General features: G+C 37.9%; 1 protein-coding gene across 1 annotated transcript in view; it reads left to right on the top strand.

Moving 5' to 3' along the window:
• Pappa2 (pappalysin 2) overlaps positions 1-24,213 on the top strand; it is a 230,674-nt gene that overhangs the window by 124,861 nt on the left and 81,600 nt on the right. Inside the window, exons 12-13 of the mRNA XM_028760041.1 lie at positions 9,333-9,468; positions 9,658-9,865. Coding sequence (XP_028615874.1) covers positions 9,333-9,468; positions 9,658-9,865 — 344 coding nt within the window. The remainder of the gene's footprint in view (positions 1-9,332; positions 9,469-9,657; positions 9,866-24,213) is intronic.

Here is a 24,213-nt window from a genome sequence, read left to right as displayed (position 1 = left end):
CTTTAGTCTCTGCTGAGCAATTACCAGACAGTGTGAGTGGGTCTTGTTTCTACACAGCCTGGCTGGGCCTGGACTGATCAGTCACTCAAGTTAAGTCAACCAGTGAGAGTAAAGTGATTTCTTATCTTGCCATGCTTTTCATTTTTGTCTTACTACAGTGAGGTGTAACGTCCCTTTATGCAATAACTACTGGTCATTTAGTATTCTTTTTCTCTTTAATTCACAATATAAATGAGTTCACTCATTGCCCCCCCCATGATTGAAATAATATTTTTCATTTTTCTTATATTAGAGTTTTAGTTCTGGCTTTTGTCTTGCATAGACTTGGATTTTTCACATATAGATTTATAGTACTTTTAAAGAAATATGGCAAGCCAATTTCTCTAATAGCAGCCACTGAAGTGTTCATTCTTGCTTTGTTTCATAGGGTGACACTGATTACGTACCAACTCCTAAAGAATGCATGAGACTGTTTTGACCTCTCTATTGCACTTAATTGGCAATTTACAATTGATTGTATTGCTATGAATTTTACTGTGCAAACAAATTTACCTGTACATGTTCCCCTTCTCCATTTTTTTGCACAGTATCTTTAAATATTGAAGTTTATTATTCATGAACATTTTGTTTCCATGTAATTTTAGAAGTGTAACCTTGTAATTCTGTCCCACTGAGTCATCCTTTTGAATCAAGTAGACAGTGTTTGAGACACCAAACCAACTGCTTTTTCCTTGAGGAGTGATCTTAGATACGGGTTATCTATGAAATTTTGAGTGAACTATTGGAGTTTATTGACATATTTTATATATTTCTTATTGAACATTCAATTTAACAATTCCTCATAAAAGTGGTAGTATGGTTTTTCCCTTTTTTTCTTTTTATGAAACCTCTTGTGTAAACTTAGGATTATCTCTTCAAAATTCAACTAAACATGCCTTTTTAAAAACCCACTCAGTTCTGGGTTTATTTGAGGAAGTATTTTTAATTGTCATTTGAATTTCTTACAGTTCAAAAAATATACCCTGTGTTTCAACTTCATTTCCAGCTTTGAATTACTTGGTGTTTCTGAAAAATGACATTTTCATTCTACATGGTTAGATGGAGTGCTGATCTCTGTTCATAATGTATGTCCATTGCTCTTACAATCCTGGTCATACGTATCACACCATTAGTGATAGGTGTTTCCAACGTTTCCTTTTACATGTGAGACTTATCTACCCTACCGGTGTTGTCAGGAGTGGTAGTCAGTCTCGTTCACCTTACTTTTATGTTTTTTTTCTCTATTTTATTAAGTTCTTCCTTTATTGTTATAATATTCTCTTGTCTTGATTATCTGGATTTGCACTAATGTTCTTCCTTTTCTTTTCTTTCTTTTTTTCCCAATACATTCTGATCACAGTTTCCTCTCCCTCGACTCTTCCCAGTCTCTCCCTCCCTGATCCACAAGATCCACTGTTCCTTCATTTCCCTTCAGAAAAGATCAGGCCTCCTAGGGATATCAACCAAACAGTATAACAACCTGCAATAAGACTGGGCACAAAACCTCATATCAAGGCTGGCTGGATGAGGCAACCCAGTTGGGAAAAGGGTTCCAAGAGCAGGCAAGAGAGTCAGAGACACCCCCATTCCCACTGTTAAGAGTCTCACAAAAACACCAAGATGTAACCAAAACGTGGCAGAGACCTAGTACAGACCCATGCAGGCTCAGTCTCTGTGAGCCCCTGTGAGCCCCTGTGAGCCCCTGTGAGCCCTGCTTAGTTGATTCTGTGGGCTCTGGGTTTGTGATCTCATACATGATAGTTTTTTTGTGGGTTTTTTTTTGGTTTTGGGTTTGGGTTTGGTTTTGGGTTTGGGTTTGGGTTTGGGTTTGGGTTTGGGTTTGGGTTTGGGTTTGGGTTTGGTTTGGTTTGGTTTGGTTTAGTTTGGTTTAGTTTGGTTTAGTTTGGTTTTGGTTGTTCTGTTGTTGTTGTTCTTTGTTGTTTTTGTTTTGTTTGTTTTTGGTTTTTGTTTGGGTTTGGTTTGGTTTTTGACTGTTCTGGCTCTTATAATTCTTCCTTCCCTTCCTCCATGGAGTTCTCAGAACTCCAAGGAGAGGGACCCAATGTACACTTCCAATTTGGTCTCTCTCTGCCTAACTGTGAGTATCTGCTTCTGCTCCCATTAGCTGCCAGCTGAAGCCTTTCTGAAGATAATGGGCTAAGCACTGATCTATGATTATTGCAGAATCTGATGGTCTTTCTTGAGGTTCATAATTCCTAGCCAAATAATTGGCGAGTTTATTTTTGGTGGTAGATCATTTTTCTACTATAATTACTACTTTAATTTTGTCCCAGAAATCTTGATGTATAGACCTCGTGTTATCACTTGATTCCACAGATTTTGTAATACTTTATGATTTGTTTTTGAAACCTTAGTTTTTTTTTACATAATTGTATTTGTTTATACCATTGATTTTTCAGAACATAACAACTTTTTATTGTGCCAGCTAGGATATTAATAGAGGGTGTCTTTTTTTCTCCTCCCTTTGGCCCTATATTTTATTAGTAAGCCTTTAAATGGCAAGTTTTTATTTATTTAGGAATTAGTGCCAGGCCATAATAAGAATTTGTACTCTGCATTAGTTTGTCAAAAGTTATCAATTATTCTTAGTTTTCTCTTGCCACAGAAAAGCTTTGTCAAGGATGTCTATGTTTCCAACACTGGGATCCAGGGGAAAAAAGAACTTTCCTGTTGAATTTAGGTTTTTAATAAATAGCAACTGATATTGTAACATCAATATTTTCATGTATCATTTGGGCATACTAAAACAAAATATTGTGTATTAGATATTCAATTCAAGCAGACGTCTTGTATAGTGGTTGGTTTTGCTAAATCTTGAAACTCTCTAAGTATTATTTTAATTAGATACTAATCACTTATTTGGAAATTATTTCAACCATCCTAGAAGCTGTCCATGTTCCATAATTTGACTGAACAAAAAAGTACATGTATGGAAGGTACTGAGTCTGATCACAACTTGAATATTTGGTTAGAGTAAAGTTCATGGGATCATATGTGTGACTATTTACTAGTGAAGTGAGTTTTTAGTCTACCTAGAAATAGAGCAATTAGTCAGTAGATGCTTTAGAAATTGGAGGAAAACACGCACTCCAAAGCACGATATTGTTACTTCTGTTATTACTATTAGCCCTTCGAGTAACTTCATGTGGACATGTCATCTTGCTGGGCATCAGGTTTCTTTTGAAATTTCTTTTCAATGAGATATTTACATGATTCCTTCCAACTTTGCACATGCATGTGAACTTTTAGAAGGAGTTGAACAAATAGGATGCATGATTTACCATCCTGAACTACTGTTTAAGGGTAAAGATAGAGCCGTCAATGGGTATCTTCAAAGTCTTATCCCATGAAATATGCTTGTTATACCCATAAATCTTGTGAAAAATGTAGAAACTCAGTTCTGCTAACTGAGGAGCTGCATTCTCGTGAGGTCCTTCGCTTTGCATTCGTGTAGCAGTTGGAAAAGTCATCGCTACAGAGGATTGTTATCTCAGCATTGAGTGAAATAGTTGATGCTCAACATGACTCAAATCTATTTCCAATCCATCAAGTAGAAACAAGTGGGAACTCACTAACAGGATTTTCTGCTTAATAGGACAGACAATTTTCTGAAGAACATCAGGATTACTTCTCTATGCATAATGGAAATTTATAAAAAAGTAATTGTCTTCACAAGAAAAACTTTCGGTTGCTAGGGACATTAATGTGTGGACCGGCATTCCTTAGGAGTCATGCGAGAACAGAGATGACTAAGATTTTCATTTCCTTAAAAAGCTAACCTAGTACACTGAGAGGGAAATTCTACCTTCCAGTTTATCCCCAGAGGGCAAAACTTTATCTCCCCTTTCTATTTGATTGTTACTAATCTAGAATCTGATTGCTTTTATAAAGGAATATTTGCTTATACCAAGCAGGGCAACATAACAGACCCTAAACTCCATAAACATCTGAGCCATCTGTTGTTTCTAATGCAGATTGGACACTTGTCCAGCTGGGCAACACTCTCCCACTTCCCCTTGCTTTTGCATTTGGTTTCCAAGAGGACCATCTCTAGCTGTTTTCCATAAGAACTGTTTTTACCTGCACTCCATAACACTTTTCTTCATTTTCAGACATTGTCTTCGGTGGAATGTTCCCTGGGATGCATACTCTGAGATAAAAATTTTCATGTGTAAAGTTTACTGAGAACTATTGTTGATGTCTGTGTGTAGGGGAGGAAAAGAACTAGGGTTAGTCTGTAGGTGTGATGCTGAAATAGTGCCATGATTCTCTGAAAGCTGCGATGGCTCTTCAGAATACCCTCAATCCACTATTCAGTCTTAGTCTTACAAAAATGTTACTTGACATGGGCTTCCTGCCCCCTCCCTACCACACACCAAGAAAGTGGCATGGCCCTATATAAGGAGGTCACCAAAAGGGCAATTTTCACAGAGACTTCACTTTGTTCTGAGTGACACAGTCATGAAAGAGGTGATGTGGGAGACACACCACAGCTGCACTTACTACAGATGTGGTTCTGGCCCTTTCTGCTCCTCCTTTGAAGTCTGAGGAACTCTTTTAAAAGACTCTTCGTAGACTTTGCCTTGCCTATAATGAACTTGAGGAAATGATCTAGAAGGAAGTGAGCTGGTCTTGATTAGATCCTAGCCTTTCCCACTGACTAGCCAAAGCTTAATTTTTTTTAAATATAACCATGAATTGTGGAACCCCTAAAAGCAATCACACATAGTGGTAAGTTGGTCTGACTCTTACAGAAAAGGCAGCATATAAATTCATAATGACTGTGTTCTTTATTGTACAGCCACTTTATTGTACAGTAGATGACTAAGGCATGGTCTTGATTCTTGTCAATACCAAGATAAACAGGAGTTGAGACATGAGAAGAAAGTCTAACAGGCTCAAAAGTCCTATGTTCATTTTACAGTCACATTCTAGATCTGGAGACAATCTGGAAAACTCAATGGGTAGAGTTTAGTCATCAAATAAACTCCCTCAGTCTGTTACATATATACCTTAGGGAAAGACTCTTTGCAATTTGGAGTTAATCTCTTCCTTGTCAAAACTTTGATGACAAGATTATTAGATTGGCTCACCCGAAGTCATGAACATTTGGTAATTTTTTTTTTTTTACCTACAAAAGGCACACAGGGTCTAGTCAATATTAAAAGTAATTTTATTCTGAGTTTTGTGGTCTTTGCTGAAGTGGCTTTTACCTGAGGTAAAACCTTGTTTCCAATATAACAATCAAATCTTTTTGTACTAAGAGTATATATAGTCTTTAAAATCTCCTGTAGGTATAAAAGCCTGCTGAGTTTGGTGAGGACTCCAGCAAAGCAGGTCCTCATGCTGTATGGATAGCATGTTTTCCCTGACCTGTGATTTCTATTTTCCCATTTGGAAATGTTCCATAGAGGGATAAAGAGGAAACAGGGGAAGGAGAGAGCCAGGGATTAACCAAAACTATTTTAAATATGATTATTTTTAAGTTTGTGGCATAGTTTCAGGGTCTACTATCCAGTGAATACCACAAAGGCTGACTTAAATGTTGAGTCACTCGGCCTGAGTGCATAGTGTGTCCGTGCCCAGCAGGCAATCTGGAGATGGATTCTGCGACTCAAAGAGCTCAACATTAGAGACAGTCTGTCCCAATCTTACTCTTCAGCAGCCAGAGATTGAGGTTAAACTTGGGAGTACATATACAGTCACTGAATAAAAAGCATCTATATTTTCTCTCTATCTCCCCCTGTGTCTATCTGGCTGTCTTTCCCTCTCATCAACATCTGTCTATATCTATCTGTCATAAACCTGTCTCAGTCTTCTGTCATGCTCTACCCACTTATCGCTTCTCTCTTTCCTGTCACTACCATCCATCTGCTTACCTATGTATCCTCTATCTTCTTACTTATATATTATCATATCTGTCTGTATATCTGCTGTATGGTCTATTTGCTCTGCTTTCTCTTCCAATGTTCTTTGTGATAATTTTTTTTGATACCCCACTATTGATAAAGTGTCTTCAGACTTCAAAATTATGTTTGCACTTCTGAAAGATCTTGGCTTCTTTCTGGAATTTAGCTGTAGCTTTTCATCTTTATAAGAACCAAGTTCAGTTAATTTTGTGGAGCTTATGGATGGCACTCAACCTATGCATAGTCTACCAAGAACTTAATCTTAAATATTGACAGTTTCTATGGAACACAAACTTGGAGAACCAATTCACATTACCCAAGCCAATTTATAAAATCTCACAGAATGTTTTGGCCTGTAAATTTTAGAAGAGTCTAATTCTCTGTATATTAAAGTATGATACACACACACACACATATGTATGTATATAAAATTTTAAAATTGTGTTTTCTCTGATTTTGTTTCTATTGAACAAACTAGATTTCTTTGGGGAAATAAGAATGGTTGAACATGGAGTCCTTAATATTCATAGGTATTATCTTGTCTGCTTTTATTTGATTTCATTCAATCTACCTAGAATCTATGAGATATAAGCAATGCCTCTATTACTCAGCTGTGGGAAAGAGGAACCCTACCTTCATGGAGAAGTTGATCATTTAATTACATAGTTAGAAAAGACATGTCTAAGAAGAAAAGCTACCAGGCTCAGGCTCTATCTCCCTGTTTCTGTTCTCTCTCTCTCTCTCTCTCTCTCTCTCTCCATCTCTGTCTCTCTGTATATTTGCTTGTGTCTCTCTATATCCTTGTTTCTATGTCTTTGTCTCTCTGTTTCTCCCTCCATCCTTCCCTCTCTCCCTATGTTCAAACAGTGAGTCTTGGCTTCTCTTTACCTGAACCCAGGTTGGTAATTAATATATGTGGAGATTCAGACTGGTCTCTGCTACTGAGATGCAAATAGTTACGAGATAAAATGTTTGCTCTTTGTGCTTCTAGTTGCTGCTAGGCAACTCAGGCTTCATTTGAGAATTAAACTTGCCTATCTTTCCTGTAAGAAGAAATGCCCAAGATTCAGCAACCATACCTGATCAAATCTTGTCTCTTTGCTTTGTGTAACTAAACAGTGTACCCCTTATAAGTTTCATCTGTGGTTTTCCTGCTTCATCTGTGGCCTGGAAGTCCTGCTCTAACTTCTCCCTACAAAGCATGACACAGAGGCACTGACACAGAACAGAGTAGAAGTTTCAGAGTGAATTGGTATTCAAACTACCACAGACCAGAAGTCTATGTTGTCAAGAGACACAAAGTGCATTGGAAGGTTTGAGTATGGACCCTCAGGATAGAAAAGCCCACACCTACCATAAATCCTACCTCTGCTACCTTCTTTGGCATGTTGGAAGACTGAGCTTCCCTGTGTTTTGCTGCAGCCAGCTCGATCTTCAGTTCTGAGGCCTTCTCTTTAAACTCTTATTTCTGGCTCAAGAAAAGAGCTGTCTTCCAGGCTCAGGTCTCTGCTGTGGTACATGGAAAGGAAGGGGCTATGGGGAGTTCCCAGGAGGCTTTGATGTCATTTGCTGCTGGGGTCAAGAGCTTTGAGCTAGACTCTGGATGCGTTTTATGTCTAGCCTTTGGCCATCCAGGGATAGAGGACTTCATTTTAGAAACTGTAACCTATGGGCCTTGGTGTTTTTGAAGTTATGAAGGAATATTTATTACTTCAAAGAAAGGAAATGAAAAGAGAGTGGGGGAGACACTGTGTAAAGAGAGTGTGGCTGGACCTTCCCGCAAAGGTGGAAAGGACGAAGGGAAAGAGCTGTGTTGCTTTGACCACTGAAAATCGTAAAATAGCCCTAATTAAGCCAGTAGTTCAAATGAACCCTAGAAGGATGCTGCCAGGACTCAGGAAATCCCAGTCTGTGGACAAGAAAGAATTCTTGTTAAAATGGAAAACATGTTTTACTCTTTTAGCCACTTCAGAGGAGGTCCTACCAATTAGGTGAGCAATGCTCTATACCGGAACTATATCATTCTTAGAAGCCAAGAAAAAGCCACAGTAGCCGTCCCTGAAGACATTTATACAAGTAACATTATACATACTTCGCATGTTATGCACACACACACACACACACACACACATATATATAAACAGTGACTAAGAAAAAGAGCTACTACAGAATCTGAATATATATATATATATATATATATATATTCATTAATATATATGCAATTGTTTATATATGCAATTAATGAAAAAAGAGAGATCTTGAATTTGAAGAATATAGCAAGGAGGGGTATATGAGAGTGTTCAGAGGGAGAAAAAAAAGAATTGAAATTCATGTAATTATAGCATGATCTCAAAAATCAAAAGATACCCTTTTTTAAAATGCACACCCAACTTTGTAAGTTCCATATAAAAAGAATGGAATGCCTACATAGCAGAAGGAAAGTTTATGCATCATTCTTAGTAGAAATTAGAAGTGAAAAGCTATTATTGTACAGTATTGAAGTCTGTCACCTCAGAAATATATGTATATGTATATATATACGTATATATACGTATATATACGTATATATATACATACACACACACATATATATATACATATATATGTATGTATACATATATATATGTGTGTGTGTATATATATATATATATATATATATATATATATATATATATATATTCCTGGTAAAGGAGAGGTTCTGAAAAAGGGTATAGGAGGCAGGGAGATGGGTGGGGAGGATAACTATGATACCTGGTCTCATCTTCAGACAGATCAGAAGAAAGTAGCTAGTTTACCTAGATGGTGACTCATTGATCATCTTGTCTACTCCCTCCTTTAATGTCGAAGGGGATTGATTAATATAGAGAGGACTATTGTCTCTGCCAAAGCTCTCTGGAAAAATTTAAAAAGATAGCTCCAAGCCAGGCATGTTCTTTCTTTCCTGTGCTTCTAGTAATTGAACGATAGGGGCAGGACAATCAGGAGTTCAAGATCATCCTTGGGTAAATAGTGAATTTGAGCCCACCCTGGTCTACATGAGAAGTTTTCTCAAAACAAAACAAAACAACAAATAAACACATAAGCAAACAAACAAAATCAAGTTGTAGTGAATAAAAGAGAGGCATTAAACAGTTTTGAGAAAGGATGCTCCACAGATACTGATGATCTTCTTTCATCTCATCGAGCTCATCTTGATGCTTGCTGTCACGTTGGATCCTGTTGTGCTTACTCTGTGGTGTTTTCCATTGCAAAGAACAAAGTTCTTACTTGCAAAGAACTATTCTAGAATTATAGAGATAAGATAGGTACATGCCTTGCTTGTCTATAGAGACAGTGGCTCATACTGTGTGTCCTTACTCCTAGGTGTGTTTCGAAAGGCCTGGAGTTGCAGAAGCAATTTTCATTTTCTTGGCATCTGATGGCCTGACTCTTGGGGAACATCAGCAGGCAACAGTGACCCTTTACTTGATTGATGTCAGTGGAAGCAACCACTCTCTTGGTGAGCTGAGAATTATTTCTTTAGCACCACTAGTGGCTATTCCAATAGGCTCAGGAGTCAGTTTGATATTGACGTCTGAAAATGTTTGTGGTCTTGCATATGTCACATAGCTATAGGGAGGATAAACAGGTGCTACAAGGGTCTAAGCGAATGTCTCAGAATAGTATTCTTTACCTTATTTCTTTTCAGGAACCTATGGACTGTCATGTCAACATAATCCACTGGTTATCAATGTGAGCCATCATGCGAATGTCTACCCCCAATATACCTCCGCCATGCTGCTGAATTTTTCATCCCCACTGGTGGGTATCTCAGCAGTAGCTCTAAGGACATCCTCCCAGACCAGTTCTTCAGTTCCCAGTAACTGCATCGCAGAACAAACTCATCAGGGGAAGAGGTACAGAACTAGCTTTCCCCCCTTTTCTCTCAGTGCCCTTGTGACTGTAACGCATTGTTATTATGTAAGCTCATAGTGATATACAGTGGTTGCTTAATCATTAACTGGAAGGATGGATTTAAGAACTATCAAAAAGCTCTGATAATCAGGCAAAATATAACTTTTAGAAGTCAAACTTGGGCTTTTCAGATAGCTTCTTCTTTCCTTAGTTGAGTATAATATTTTTGTGAATATTTAACATCTTTACAAGGTCTTCACATCTTTTTTGCATATTTATATAAAGTCACTGACTTTAAACCAACATTTTTATTTAAACTCCCAAAAATTTTGTGCCAAAAACTCATTGTTCTCTAAGCAATTTATATTTGTTTACTTGTTCCCACCTGGACAGTGTTTACAGCAAACTTAAGAATCACTTACTAAGGCATATCACATGATCACAAGACCGCATGTAGACATTGGGAATGTATCAACTATATATGCCTTTCTCAGGGCATTCATGATTGTTATCATCTAGACAGATGAAGATCCCTGGATTCTTAGCAGCAGCTAGAAGAACGGTTATACTTTAAAGTATTTCTGTACCTACTTTTCGAGGTAGGGAACACTTTAAACAATCTATTTTACAGGCTGGATAGAATGATTCTTTCGGTGGTCTAATAGATCAGTGGAACCAAAGGGTAACAGATAAATTTCCTGAGAAAGTGAGGTGAGACCACCTGCTAGGTGACCCAGAACCTAATTACAAAAAACTAGTGTTGTAAGCGATGTTCCATTATATACCACAGTGCCACTACATCCATCCCAGTTATATGAGAAGCCTTCTCTGAGAGTGATGCAGAGTAGATAATGCTAGTAGGATATATTGATTTTCTACTGATCTATAGCAAACCATACCAAAATATAGTGATTCAACACCTTGATATGAAATGGTTTCTGAGGGTGATAAATTTAGATGCAGCTCAGAGATCTATCATAGGCTTAGGCTCACTTATGAGGGTGTGATTGAGCTGTTGACCAAAGATACTCAAAGGAAGTTGGGGAATTCACTTTGAATTCTGTCACTGTGACAACTGGTAGCCTCAGAAAAGCTATACCCAATAGATACGAGCAGTGGTCAATCACACGTGTGACTCAGTTTGATCCATATAAGACTCTCCATAAACTGTTTGAGTGTATTAGATATGGTAGCTAATGATCCAAGAGAAAAAGAAGCCCAGGAATGATGGATATGAGAGACATTTCCCAAGAGGGAAGCCATAGCCATTTTTATAACCTAATGGTAAGAATGGCAGATCACTACTTCTGAAATGTTTGATTCACTAGACATGAATCAGAGTCTACCCATGATCTGGTATAAAACACAAACCCCTGGGGAAATCTGAGAGGCCATCTACTCCATATAGTGATTGTTGCTTGTGTTAACTGAGTAGTAACTAGATGCTAGGTGTTATGTTAAGTGTCAGAAAGCAAAACATATTGAGAAACAGTGTGGATATTGGGAATTTTATCATTAACTAGTTTATCCATAATTTTTATACCTTCTTAGAAGGTATCTTCAAATCTTCACACAAGATGTATACTATTAAAATATCATTGTCTTTCATAGTTATCACCTCCTTCTCAAGTATTTTCAAGTTATTTTCCATATCGGCTCTGTGTCTGGCCTTAAGCCACACAGCATTCCTTTCAGGTCCTTGAATCATGTGTTCTCAATGAATCTGTGCACATAATGTTCCTACTCTTTTGAATGTCATCCAGTCCTTGTCATTTCAAACTGCATCATCGAGACTCCCATCCTGTGAAGCTCTGTCAAGCTTCTTCATTGTTTTCTTAGGTCAATTGTACCAAAGTGGCCACCACATTGTGTGGTAATAATTTCTTTACTATGTGTTTATCCAGATTGAATTCTGGGCTCCCTGTAGTGGAACTCTTGCTCAGTATTTTTTAGTGCCTAGTAGAGAACCTGACACATAGTAGGTATGAGAAATTTATGTTGCATGGCAGTTGTTTTTAATGCCCTATGGAGCAGAGCTGAAGAAGAAAAGCAACGAAGAAAAGCAGAAGTCCCAGCCTCTCCAAACACAAAGGATCAGGATTGCCCTTTGCATCATAACTGTGAAAGTTCAAGAAGGAAGCTAATTAATTGTGATCTCTGCTGCTGGTTCTTCATGTATTTTCATGTGGCACTGTGAGAAAAACAAGTTTTATATGCGTGCATGCAAGCCAGTGGAAATAGGATATGATTCTCCAGTTTACACTGAGTACATCTGGAATGCATAAACATTTCCAAACCACATGTGACTGACAGGAGCCATGAAAATTGGTTTTTCCTTCACAGCCAGCAGATCAGTACAATATAGTACATTTTTATACACGGGACACATAAGGAGTCTCATGTATTTTTCTCATGAATATATTTTAAATGAGAATTTTTTATGCACTTACAAAATAGAAGTCTTCGGTGGAAGTAGTACATCAATCATTGTTGTATGTATAGATACCCAATAAAATGAAACACTCAAATTCTATGTATTGTAAAAAAGGGGATTTCTGGCTACTTCCTTATGCCTTATGACCCAAATTCGTTAATACTTAGGTGGATAAAGGGAGAGTTGGCATATGCCTGATAATACATGTTATCCATTTTGTATTAACTATTAATGAGCCATAACCAATCTCTTCTAGAATAGTATAACTTTCTTTCAGCTTGACTAATGCATTGAATCTCAGTTGAAAGCCAAAAGTCATAAGTCTGGCTCAATGGTGACATCTAGTATTTTTTCTTTGTCCAAAGTAATTTTTCCATGCATCCCACTGAAATCCTAGCAATACAGTTTAAAAAAAAATACATGAAATGCAGATAAAAAAGAAAATCTAAATTTTGCCCCAAGAGTCTGGTTGTAAGAAGTGTAGTGGAGTTAAATTAAGAAACATCAATTTAAGGCAAGTCATATGCTTATTACAGTCTCAATCAACAAGAGAGTGGGTGTGGAATGGAGGTTACCTGGTATAGTGCTGGTCTATCATCAATGAGACCGAGTTTTATTCCTAGCATTGTCTATAAAGGGCATTGTAACATAAGCCTGTAAGCCCAACTGTGGGAAAGTAGAAGCAGAAAGGTCCAAGGTCATCAATATCATTGTCAGCTACACAGTAAGTTCAAGGCCACTGTGGGCTATATTTGGAGCTCTCTCTCTCTCTCTCTCTCTCTCTCTCTCTCTCTCTCTCTCTCTCTCAATTAAGACATATGGATCACTTTGGACATTTTTCTAGGTGAGCAGTATTGTTTATTTAGAGAAGAGGTCAAGATCATAGACAAAGCTGGGAGAAGACCACAAGATTTTAGGGGTAAAATATAGCAAATATACACTGAAATATTAAAGCATTGGAACGGCTTAGACAACACAAAGTCTTAGGATAAAAAGAAGGAAGAGAGGAAAGACAGAAGAAAGGAAGATGCAAGGGAGTGGAGAGGAAGCACCTGTTGGCTTTGATGTCGCTTAATCTCGTTCACCTTATGATGGATGCCCAGTTTCTGACTCTTCCAGCTTACTCTACTGATCAGGAACCCATAAGCTTTGAAGATCATGGGCTTCTTTGTTTGGGCCATGAACAGTCAATAAGTACTAAGACCATTCTTGTCCTCACACTCTTTCTGTCCCTACTTACTTTATAGAAAAGTCCCAGTTAACTCATTACATGTATGAGAATCAGATGACTCCCCAGTCATAGGACTATGCCAATGACTTTGGTAAATAAACCCATCTTTTTGTTATGCAAGGGGCATTTGGAATTAATATGCTGTCTATGCAAATAGTTTAAAATGTTAAAGATCTGGACTTTGGAAATTCACAAGGTGAAAATTAAATGAATTTATCAATAGACAGGAATTGCTGTTGAACATGCTACTTCTCCTTCAGCAAGGCATTTGTTCTTCCAGAAACATGGATACAGTAGAAAAATTGACTGCAATCCCTTTGATCATGATTGATGACATATCCACAGGTTCTCCAATGTTGAATATCTGGAGATAAAACATACCATCCCATTTCCCAGGACATGAGTTGATATTGATGACAACATTTAAAGTCTTTTCAACTTGCCTAAGTTTCTCGATCTGCTTGTCCTACATTGGGTGAGAAGTTAGTATAAGACTTCCAGACAACAGTTCTTCTTTCTGTTTATCCCTGACTTTCCAGCAGCATTAGCACTCTCTAATTTGATGTTTCATAATTAGGTGTGTGGCTTATTCTGAGCGTTTGTTCTTTGTTAAGCTCCTACCTCCTGCCAATCCTTTTGCTTCTTCTGTGTTTGGCTTTGAATTCTACTTTGTCTGGAATTAAAATTTCCATTCCTGTTTTCATTTTGTTTGCATTTGTTTGATAAATATTTGTCTCTCTTTCATTTTCAACCTTTCTTTATCTCCGCTGCCAATAAGCCCAGGGCCCATTGCTTCATTGCATTGTTTACAAAGATACTAGTAGTACCATGTCAAAGCATGCCAAGTTCTATTCTGAAAAATCATCTTCTAAACTTTAAGCCTCTAGTGGCCTTTAGGGTGCTATAGAATTTTCGCCTTTAGACCATTCACCCTCAACATGCAAAGGCTTCAAGCCAATGGCTCAAATCATCCTCTTAGTCTTATTCTTTTGCCTACCTGATGTTTTGAGCTGAGTTGAGGATAGTGTTGATAAGGATGATGGGTAGAGAACAGCTCTCTGATCAATAGAAAGTAGTGATCATGTATCTGGTCTTTAAAGTAGGGCTGGTAAGAAAGAAAGGGTGACTTGTTTAACTGTTTTAATCTTTTCTGGTTTCATATGTATATATATTTTAGAACTTGGAATTGAAATTGAAACAGTGCTTAGATCATGCTAAGCAAGTGTCTGCCACTCAGCTGTATCCTAAGCTCTCTTCACCTCTTTCAGTAAGGAGGAAAACACAAAAGAAAGAAGAAATATCTGTTCTTTCCTTTAGTATAGTTCTTATCCAGACCTACCCTAAAAGCAACAACAACAAAAACAACAACCACTGCCACCAAGAAGTATATGCTCTGGCAATGATGGTTCCAAATTTAATTCTTCATTCTTTAACCAAGAGGAAGGCCCTGATGATTCTAGTTTTGCTTTGTGATATGAATCAGATGTTTACATTTTCCTGTACTGTTGATATTTCCATAGGAATTTGAGACAATGCTTAATAGAATCTTGTCATGTAACTGAAAGGAATATAGAGTTTTTAGGAGGACATGATGGCACCAGGTTAGAACATCATGCATGGAAGCTGCCCCCTCTTTCTCTATCTTTATGCTTTCTCATTCTCCTCTTTGAAGGTGTGGTGGTTACCAAATCTCTTCATTCTTTTGGATATATCTACTTTCATTGCTTGAATTGTAAAGCCACGTCTGGATTTTGTTAATAGTTAACCTTTGCCAGTTAGCACCATGTTTTCTGAGCCCACAAAGAAGGGGCTTCTTTTGAGTTTAGTGTGCCCTCTTTTCTTTGGTTGTTGTGACATGCCTAGTCACAATTGCCTAGGATTCCTACAAACAGCATCAACTTATGTTCCCAAAACACTTGTTTAGGTTGGCATTTTATCACAGTGAAGGCTTGGTTTATTATGATACCGTCTAATGCCATGGAGTATGCATTAGTTCCTTGTGGGTTGCTGTGATAAAACACCATGGGCAAGACGAGTTAAGAAAGAAGTGGTTTATTTTGGCTTATGGTTCCAGAGGGATAAAGGTCTATGATGATGTTTTGGAAGCATGGCAGTTAGGACCAGTCATGGCAACAAGAATAGGGTCCTGGGAGCTCACATCTTGATCCATAAGCATGAAATAAGAAAATAAACTACAGTAGCATGAGTCTTTAAACCCTCAAAGCCCACCTCCAGTGGCATATGCCCTCCAACAAGGCCACACCTCCTTAATCTTGCCAAGCACTGTCACCAACAGTGGATCAAGTGTTCAAAAGTAAGAAACTATGTGGGATGTTATCATTCAGACCACTACAATGTATTCCCACTAACAAGGTACTCAGCATGGTATCGGAGCCTTGGGGAACGACTGAATCAATCACTAAATTGAATCTTTGTCAATCTGTCTTCTAGTGTCATTACTAGTACCGTTCTGTGTCAGTTAGGGTCCAGTCAGGATGCAGTAATTAAAACAGGGAGTTTAACATAGTTACTAACTCCTGGGGGATAAAGAAAACTCTGAATAAATGAAACAATCATTGTCTTATGACTGTAGACAGAATAGCCAAGGAAGGAACAAGTATAGGAAATGTCTCCATTCAAATGGGATTTGGATTTCATGGCAGAAGACAGTACCCACAATGGATTTAAACAGGCTGGCTAAAATTCTACAGGATGGATCTGACCATCAGAAACTCCCCTACATAGCATATGAGTGTTGAAGAGGGTAGCTTGTTACCAAAGTGAAGCTGAAGACTTACTAAGACTTGTTGGAAAGATACCATCGTGATTCTTTTGAAATTCTGAAAGGTCAGAAAATGACAAGTCTTGATGGGGTGCACACACTGGGGTCCATAGAATGTTATAGGGTATCTAGCTGAGGTGTACAGAGTATAAGGTCCTGAGCACTGTGCACTGTCCCACACATTGCTCCCCAGTGAGTACACTGGCATTAGAGAGAGGATCTTAAATAGTAGGGAAGAGGAAAGTCCATTCATCCTGCACTATATTTTTGTGCTCTCTATTGAAGAAAACACCATGGTATGCTTACTAGCAAAAGAGAATATTCACAGTCTGTCCAGGTCTGCTATTACAAAGTAAGGCAATGACAAGAAGACAGGGCTATCAAGTGAGCAGTGACACAGTACTAGTTGGCAAAGCACCACAAATAACATCTATCTACCTTTCATATTACATAAAATTTCTTTTAACTTCCTGACTTTAATTTGATGACCATTTTCAATGCAACTTCCAAATAGCTTGGGCTATGTAGAAATGGATGTTTCAGTCTTTTGATGGCTTCAATGTACTTTCAAGGCAAATATAAAGGGACTAAAACTTTATTAACTTGTTTGGTATTTAAAGTACACATTCTGAGTGAGATGAAAAACAAATAATACAGTCTGACAAAAATGATAGTGGGCAGTGAGATGTCCCTCATCCTATCACTTATCATGATCTTGTAAAATTGAATGAGGCATTTATTTTTTTCAAACAGATATGCATGTGCAGTTTGAGTTATTCTATTTCTTATCTTCCCAGCATATTAATGATAGACAGATAAGTGAAGGATAGACAGATATTTATGTTTTTATCCTTATTATTATTTTATAAAATGGAGTATTGTTTTGTGTGATAGTTTAGGACTCACACAATGACTGCTTCTATGTGTGTATGTCTATTGCCATACACAGAATAAAAAGGATAACTATGGTTTCATTTCAAGGAACTTTCTAAAAAACGTTATGCCGATCAATCTGTACATTGAATTCCTTTCTGTAGTGGGCTTGCATGTGTGTGTATACATTCCGGTAGATATGAATATGTATGTAGTGGGTTGGCCTGATGCTGCTTGTATTCTAATGCTAATACTGGTTCCTCAAGACATGATTGCCCCTGATGAGCAGACCATCACATACACAAGTGATACTATCTGAACCTTCTTGCCATTTTAACTGGTTGATAAAAGGCTAGAGCCTGCAATTGAGCAGTGGAGGGCAAAGGTGGGACTGGAGGCTTGAGAGCAGATGGCAGGTAAGAAAGGAGATAAAGGGAGAAGAAGAAGGCAGAGTAGGAGGAAGTCACCATGGACCAGAACCATCAGGAGAAACAGCAAGTAATAAGGGGGTTTATAACAGGGGAATAAGTTAGTATAGTCCTAGATCTGCCCAATCTAGGCATATGGCTTATAATTAAAATATCTAGATTGCGTGTCATTTCTATGGGCTTATTATGATTGAAAAACCAAACAACATTTATACACATGTGTGGGTATATAAAGAGATAGAATATTCATCTTCCAAAATATTTTAGATGTCACAATGTGCCAGAAATCATTAAAAAACTAAAGTATATGTTATACAAAGACCCCTTATTTCAAATAAGTAAAGCTGAAACTAGGATCCATGTAATTCATTTCTAGTAAGAAAGGATTTACTGAAAAGAATGACCAGTTCCTTCACGTAATTCTCAAGAAAACTGGTACCCTCCTTTGAAGTGTGTTGGAATTAGCATAATGGAAATTCCACGGGCCTTACAATTATCAAAGAGGACCTACAGTTTAGATGCATTAATATAACTGGTCATGTTATTCTGAGGAAATGGTGTAATGTCAATGATAGCTTAATGCAATGAAGGTAGGTGGAAATGTTTGACAGATTAGGCCACAAAAGAGGAAGGTATAAAGATACTTTGGGCTTTGGGGGAAGTTTAGTAAGTATGAAGTCCAGACCAGGGAAATTTTATCGGCAAATCCAGGGAATTGGAGATTACTGGGAATTGAAAGGGTTTTTGTTGTTATTGTTTTTTAAAGATTTATTTATTATTATGTGCATGGTGCTCTGCCTGTGCAAGGGGCCAGATCCTCTGGAAGTGGAGTTACAGACAACTCTGAGCTGCCATGTGGGTACTTCTTCTGGAAGAGCAGCCAGTGCTCATAACTGCTGAGCCATCACTCTAGCCCCTGGAAATGAGAACCTTTGACCCAGACACTATAGCATTCTAGCCCAAACAAAAAGAATTTGACTTCTTAAAAAAAAGAGAAAATCTGAGAAAAAATTCTCTGTTATAAAAAGTACAGGAAATCCAGGAAAAGATGGTGTAACTTCAAAAGCCTCGTTTACATATGTGTATATTTCCTATTGCTGTCTATCGGTATTGCTACAAACATGGCAGTTAGTACTAGTGCATTTTAAACCTCACAGTTTCTCTCAGTTAAATGTCTAGACCATGCCTAGATAATTCTTCTCTGCAGCTATAATGAGCTATCAGCCAAAAGTACATTCTTATCAGAAGACTTAACAGGAGAAAGCAATATTTCACATAGTTGGTAGTTGATTGTAGAACACACTCTGATGGGGACCTCTCTGTGCTTCTGGCTGTTGCATGGAAGCTCCTTCTACTTCTTTGTCATATGTGGCACCACAAGGGGAAGCTCATACTAGGCATCTGTTTCTTTAAATCCAGTGAAACAGTGTGTCAGTAAGAAGACCTGAAGGAGTGTGGGGGATGGTTCAGTGTGTAAGAGAGTTTATTTTGTGATTTTGAGAGCATGCTTTTGAATCCCCAGCACCATGTAAAAAGTCAGGTGTGGATCCACATGCCTGCAAACCTCAACATTGTGGGTAGAAACACTGAAGGTACATTTTTAGAGCTTCTTGGACAATCAACATAGACAAAATGGCAAGCTTTTGGTTCTATGGAAATATCTGTCTTTAGGCAATGGGCCAAGAGTGATAGAGGATAGCAATGAAAGTTCTCTCTTACCTGCCCATGCATACAGGCAGCAGTGCACATATGAATATTCATGTTCAGCCAATACACACATGTACACACATACAGAAAGAGAGAGAGAGAGGCAGAGACAGAGACAGAAAGGGGGAGGGAGGAAAGACTTCACAACCATACTGTCATAATAACCGAAGTAGCATTTTGTTAGACCAATGGTTCTCAATCTTCCTAATCCTGTGACCCTTTAATATGTTTCTTCATTTTGTGATGACCCCAACTATAAAATTATTTAATCAGTACTTCATAACTGTAACTGTGCTACTGTTATGATTCATAATGTAAATGTCTGATATGCAGGATATCTGATATGTGACCACTGTGAAAGAGTCATTCAAATTCCAAAGGGGTCATGAACCACAGGTTGGAAACCACTGTGTTAGATGGTTAGAAGAAAATCACTAGTTACAACAATACTCATGCTAAGAGGCCTCCACAAGAGCATAGATGCAGAAAGCAGAAGCACTGCCTACTATGGTGTTAACCTGGGATAAGCAGATGTTCTCATAGATGTTAAAATTATAAGTATGTAGGTATAGAACATCCTGACAGTCCCATGTGACAGCCATGTGGTTTCAGCCTATTGGACTGTCTAGGCCAAAGGGCTGTATGAGGAGTTAACATGCTGGAAGAAAAAAAGAAAAACAAGCATTTTTAGAAGAGGAGTGGCTTGAAAAGGAAGTCCTTGCCTCACAAATTTCCTAGTTGTTGATAGGTAGGTGGCCTGTCTAAGCGTCCCACTCACTGTATGTTCTTTCCACTGTCTGACAATAGCTGGTCTAGTGTATAAATGGCCCCTGTCCAGAATGTATTTACAAGCTCATTTCTCTGTATCTCTTTACCTGCTTCAGAGCCACTTTCTACGTGGCTTGAATGGGAGTGTTAATGTATTCATCAGAATGAAATTGAATCAGTGATACCAGGCATTTGCTTTGCTTTTTGTTTTTCCCCAAAATAATGAAGTTATGTAAAAATCCAAACATAAAAATAGTTTTGGTTATCGTTTAAATGATATCTCTGTTTTGATGCTTTTCATGATGATAAATGAGAATGTTTCACATTTATGCAAAGAAATCTTTCAGAAAAGGTTAATGTCATGTGCATTGAACTATAAAACTAATTTTTAAAATGATTTAACTGTTTAAATAATTATGCCTTCCAGAACAGCATTGCTAATATTAAAGGATATTATTTTGTATTAGTTTTGATTCATAACTAAGTTGAAAGGCATGTACAAAGATTTCGAGTATGTCTCTAGCCCCACCCCAAGGCATAATATTCCCCATTCTCCACATCTATCATTAAAACAGTCCATTTGTTACAACTGATGACCTCACATTGCCACAGACCATCCTCCAGATGCTGTAGTTTATACTATTTTATTCTTTTTAAAATTTCAATTAATTGATTATGTGTCCTTGTGTATGTGTGTGTGGATCTATGTATATGAGTATGGTGTCTCCGTGTGTAGAATATGTGAATGTATGTGGGCAGTTACAAATGCCTGTGGGTGTGCCTGAAAGCCAGAGAAACACATTGGATGTCCTCTACACTTTAATCCAGGATCTCTTATTGAATCTGGAGCCAGCTCAGTGGTCAGCAAACCCCTGTTATCTTCAGGTCTCTGCCCTGCCCAGCCCTGTGATTACCAGTACTTGGATGTAAGATCTGAGTTCAGGTCCTCCTATTTGCTCAGCAAGTGTCCCTACCCACCCAGCCATCTCCCCAGGTCATCTTTCAAGGTTTCATTCTTCCATGGGTCTAAACAAAGTTGTCACACAAATTCACAGCCACAGTGTCACAGAGAACATTTTTATTTTCTAAATATTCTCTATCTTTTCAGCATCCTGCCTGTGACCATCTCTCTCACACACTGGTAACTGATCTTTTATTTCCAACATTAATTTGCCTTTCTTTTCTGGATTGTTGTTTGTGGTCTCTTTTCGTTGGCTTCTTTTGTTTACACGTTTAAGCCTCCTCCATGTCTTCCCATATCTCAGTGGCTCATTTTGTCTGCCTGCTGGGTAATAATAGTCTGTTGTTTAGGTACATATCCGTCCTAAGTTTGTTTTTCCGTTCACCTGTTGGAGGATATCTTATTCGCTTCCAGCTTTTGGCAATTATGAAGGAAGCTGTTATAAATGCCCATTACATGCTTTTGTATGGCCTTTAGGTAAGTCTTTAACTCTTTTGTGTCATTACAAAGGTGAGAAATTTCTGGATCATATAGCCAAGCATATCAACATATGTATTAGCTTTTAATCAGCAGTAAGCATTGCTGGAAAAACTAATACCTCTCTATTTTGTTTCTCTCATTTTTTTTTTTACTATAAACCAGTATTTTTTTTAATTAAAGCAAATTGGGCTTAAACATAGGCCATTTAATTCAAAGAAATAATATACATATTATATGCTTGGGTGATTCTGTCTCAAGATCACAATTTTTATACTGTGAATTTATTTTCTACATTAAAACTATTATTATGTTTGTGTTGTATATATCAATTAATGTCAAATACCCAAATATTGAATATTTATCATGAAAAAGCTCATATACATATACATAGTTCATAACCCTGCCATGTTTTCCTAAGCATGCTAATGTAACAAAGAGAATCAGAGTTTTCAAAAGATATTTTATTGTTTTTTGGGGGAATTTCATATGTATTTTGATCCTATTAACTCCCCACCACCTTCAACCCTTTCTAGAATCACTGCCCCTTCCCCAGCTTTTGTCCTTTTGTTTTAAACCCCACCAAGACCAATTTGTGCTGCCTACACATATTTAGATATGTACAACGTGTTCTTCTTGCTGGAGTGTGGACAGCTTGCTGGAGATTATACTCTTAGAGAAACCTATCTTTCCCTCTCCCAGCAGCTAACAATTGACAATAGTTACTTGATGAGTGGTGGGTCTTGTGATCAGCTCCCCTCTCTATGCTACGATTTGGTCTGTATTAGGCTTGCCTGTATATCCCTTGTGTGTGCTATCACAATGGCTATGAGTCCATGTGTGTAGCTGTCCTGCCATATCCAGAAGACGCTGTTTGCTTATCTACCACATTTGGTAGACCTACCAATCTGTTAAATCCTTTCTATGCCCTCTTCTGCAATATGCAAAACCCATTTTGGAATAAACATTCTACAGTTTCTTGAGAATCATATAATTTTAAAGAAAAGACTAATGAGGGAATAATATGCATTTGATTTGCCTTTTTTGCCTTTGGGAACCAACTTGAAGCCTAATAGTTTATGTACATGTATACTACATGGAGCCTCATTTATTACCTTTATGTAGTCCTGTACCTTTGGGTTGTTATTCTTTGAGATAGTATCTGTAAAATAAATAATCAAGGAGATAAAGTAACAGCCACCTACCATCAGATAACGTAGAGTTCTACTTTATGAACTCTGGAAAAGCACAGTTACCACTGCCGTGGGTTCAGTTGCCCACCCTCCTCAGATCCTTTTCTTCTCAGTGGCATCTCTGTGATAGGACACACAAGGTAGACCCACTGATCACAGTAATATCAGTCACATTATCCATGTGCTGTCGCTTTTTCATGGAGAATTCACCACACACGTGGGATTTGGGGTAGGAAATAAAAAGACACAAAAGAAAGGAGAGTAGTTTTTCCAAAGACCTTTTTTTCTAGCAATGATCTACAGAGAGTTTTTAGAGGAAGTGGCTGTGTTTTCTACTTAGGTGATGTAGGGACTTGGGTGTAGAAATAGTTCTTCTTGGCTATGTAGTAGGCTACTGGTAGAACAAGGACTGAGTCAGAGGGCATCAGAGTCCTAATCCAGCTGGGCAGCCAAAGCTGAGTTCGGTACCTTCACATTTTGTTCCTGCTCTAATCAGATTTTGGTCTTACCAGGATCATCCTATCCCTTTCATTTGTCATTCTGCTTCATGCTTCCTTGCTCCTTGGAACACTCGATGCTACTCTCTCTAAGTTCCTTGATGAGTCTTTGAATTATTGGAAGCTGAGATTGGAAATGCCAGCCTTTGCTCTTTCTTTTCGGCCTAGATCACATCTCAATGCTTCACTTCTCATCACTTCTCTGCTCATCTGTGCAAAAATTGCAGATTCTCTCCCAGTTGATAGCTGCGTGGAGTAGAGGGCTCCCTTTTTTGCCCATTGCTTGGGGGATGAAGCTAAATTGTTTGCTTATTCCTTGGCTCCTCATCTTTTTGTTTCAGCAGAGGCTTTCCTTTTTGTGCTCCAGGGTGATGGGAAATGATCTCCTTTACTGCTGGGAAACGCACTATAGAAATGAAATATGTATTACATTTCTACTCATTTGATTATCTTCTTCCCCAAAGCAGTTTAGCAAATTAACATTGAATTTGTTTTTGTTTCTGCCCAGTTTCTTTTGAGCAAGGAAAGAATTATATCCACTCAATTGTTCCCGAGATTTCTTTCCCAACTCTCTTTTCCCAGAATGATCTGCCCATAAAATGAGAGGGAAGGATGAGAACCCACTAGAGAAGATTCTGAGTCCCCTGGACAATGAGAAATAGCTCCGTGGACAACAGTCTGCACTGGGAGCCACAGCGAGCTATTTCTAATGAGTCTTTTCTAATGGAACTGTAGAAAAAAAAGTAAAAGATCATGTTCATGGTTCTAATTTGGGAGCTTTTTAGCATGTAGATAAGAGTACTTTTGAATAGCTTTTATTAAAATTAAAGTTAAAACTATATAGGAGGTTATTCTTAGTGGGGCCTGTTATAAGTATAATTTAGGTGACAACTTTCAATGGAAAGCTAGGATCTAATTAACACATATCTCGTAGGAAAGAGAGATGGAAGGCTGGAGTCGAACACCATTAATAGCCTGATTTCAAAGCATTGCCTCTGA

The sequence above is a fragment of the Grammomys surdaster genome, unplaced genomic scaffold, assembly GCF_004785775.1.
Source record: "Grammomys surdaster isolate TR1022 unplaced genomic scaffold, NIH_TR_1.0 130, whole genome shotgun sequence".
Lineage (NCBI taxonomy): Eukaryota > Metazoa > Chordata > Mammalia > Rodentia > Muridae > Grammomys > Grammomys surdaster.
The sequence above is the reverse complement of the archived record's forward strand: the minus strand, read 5'-3'. Positions and strand labels throughout refer to the sequence as shown.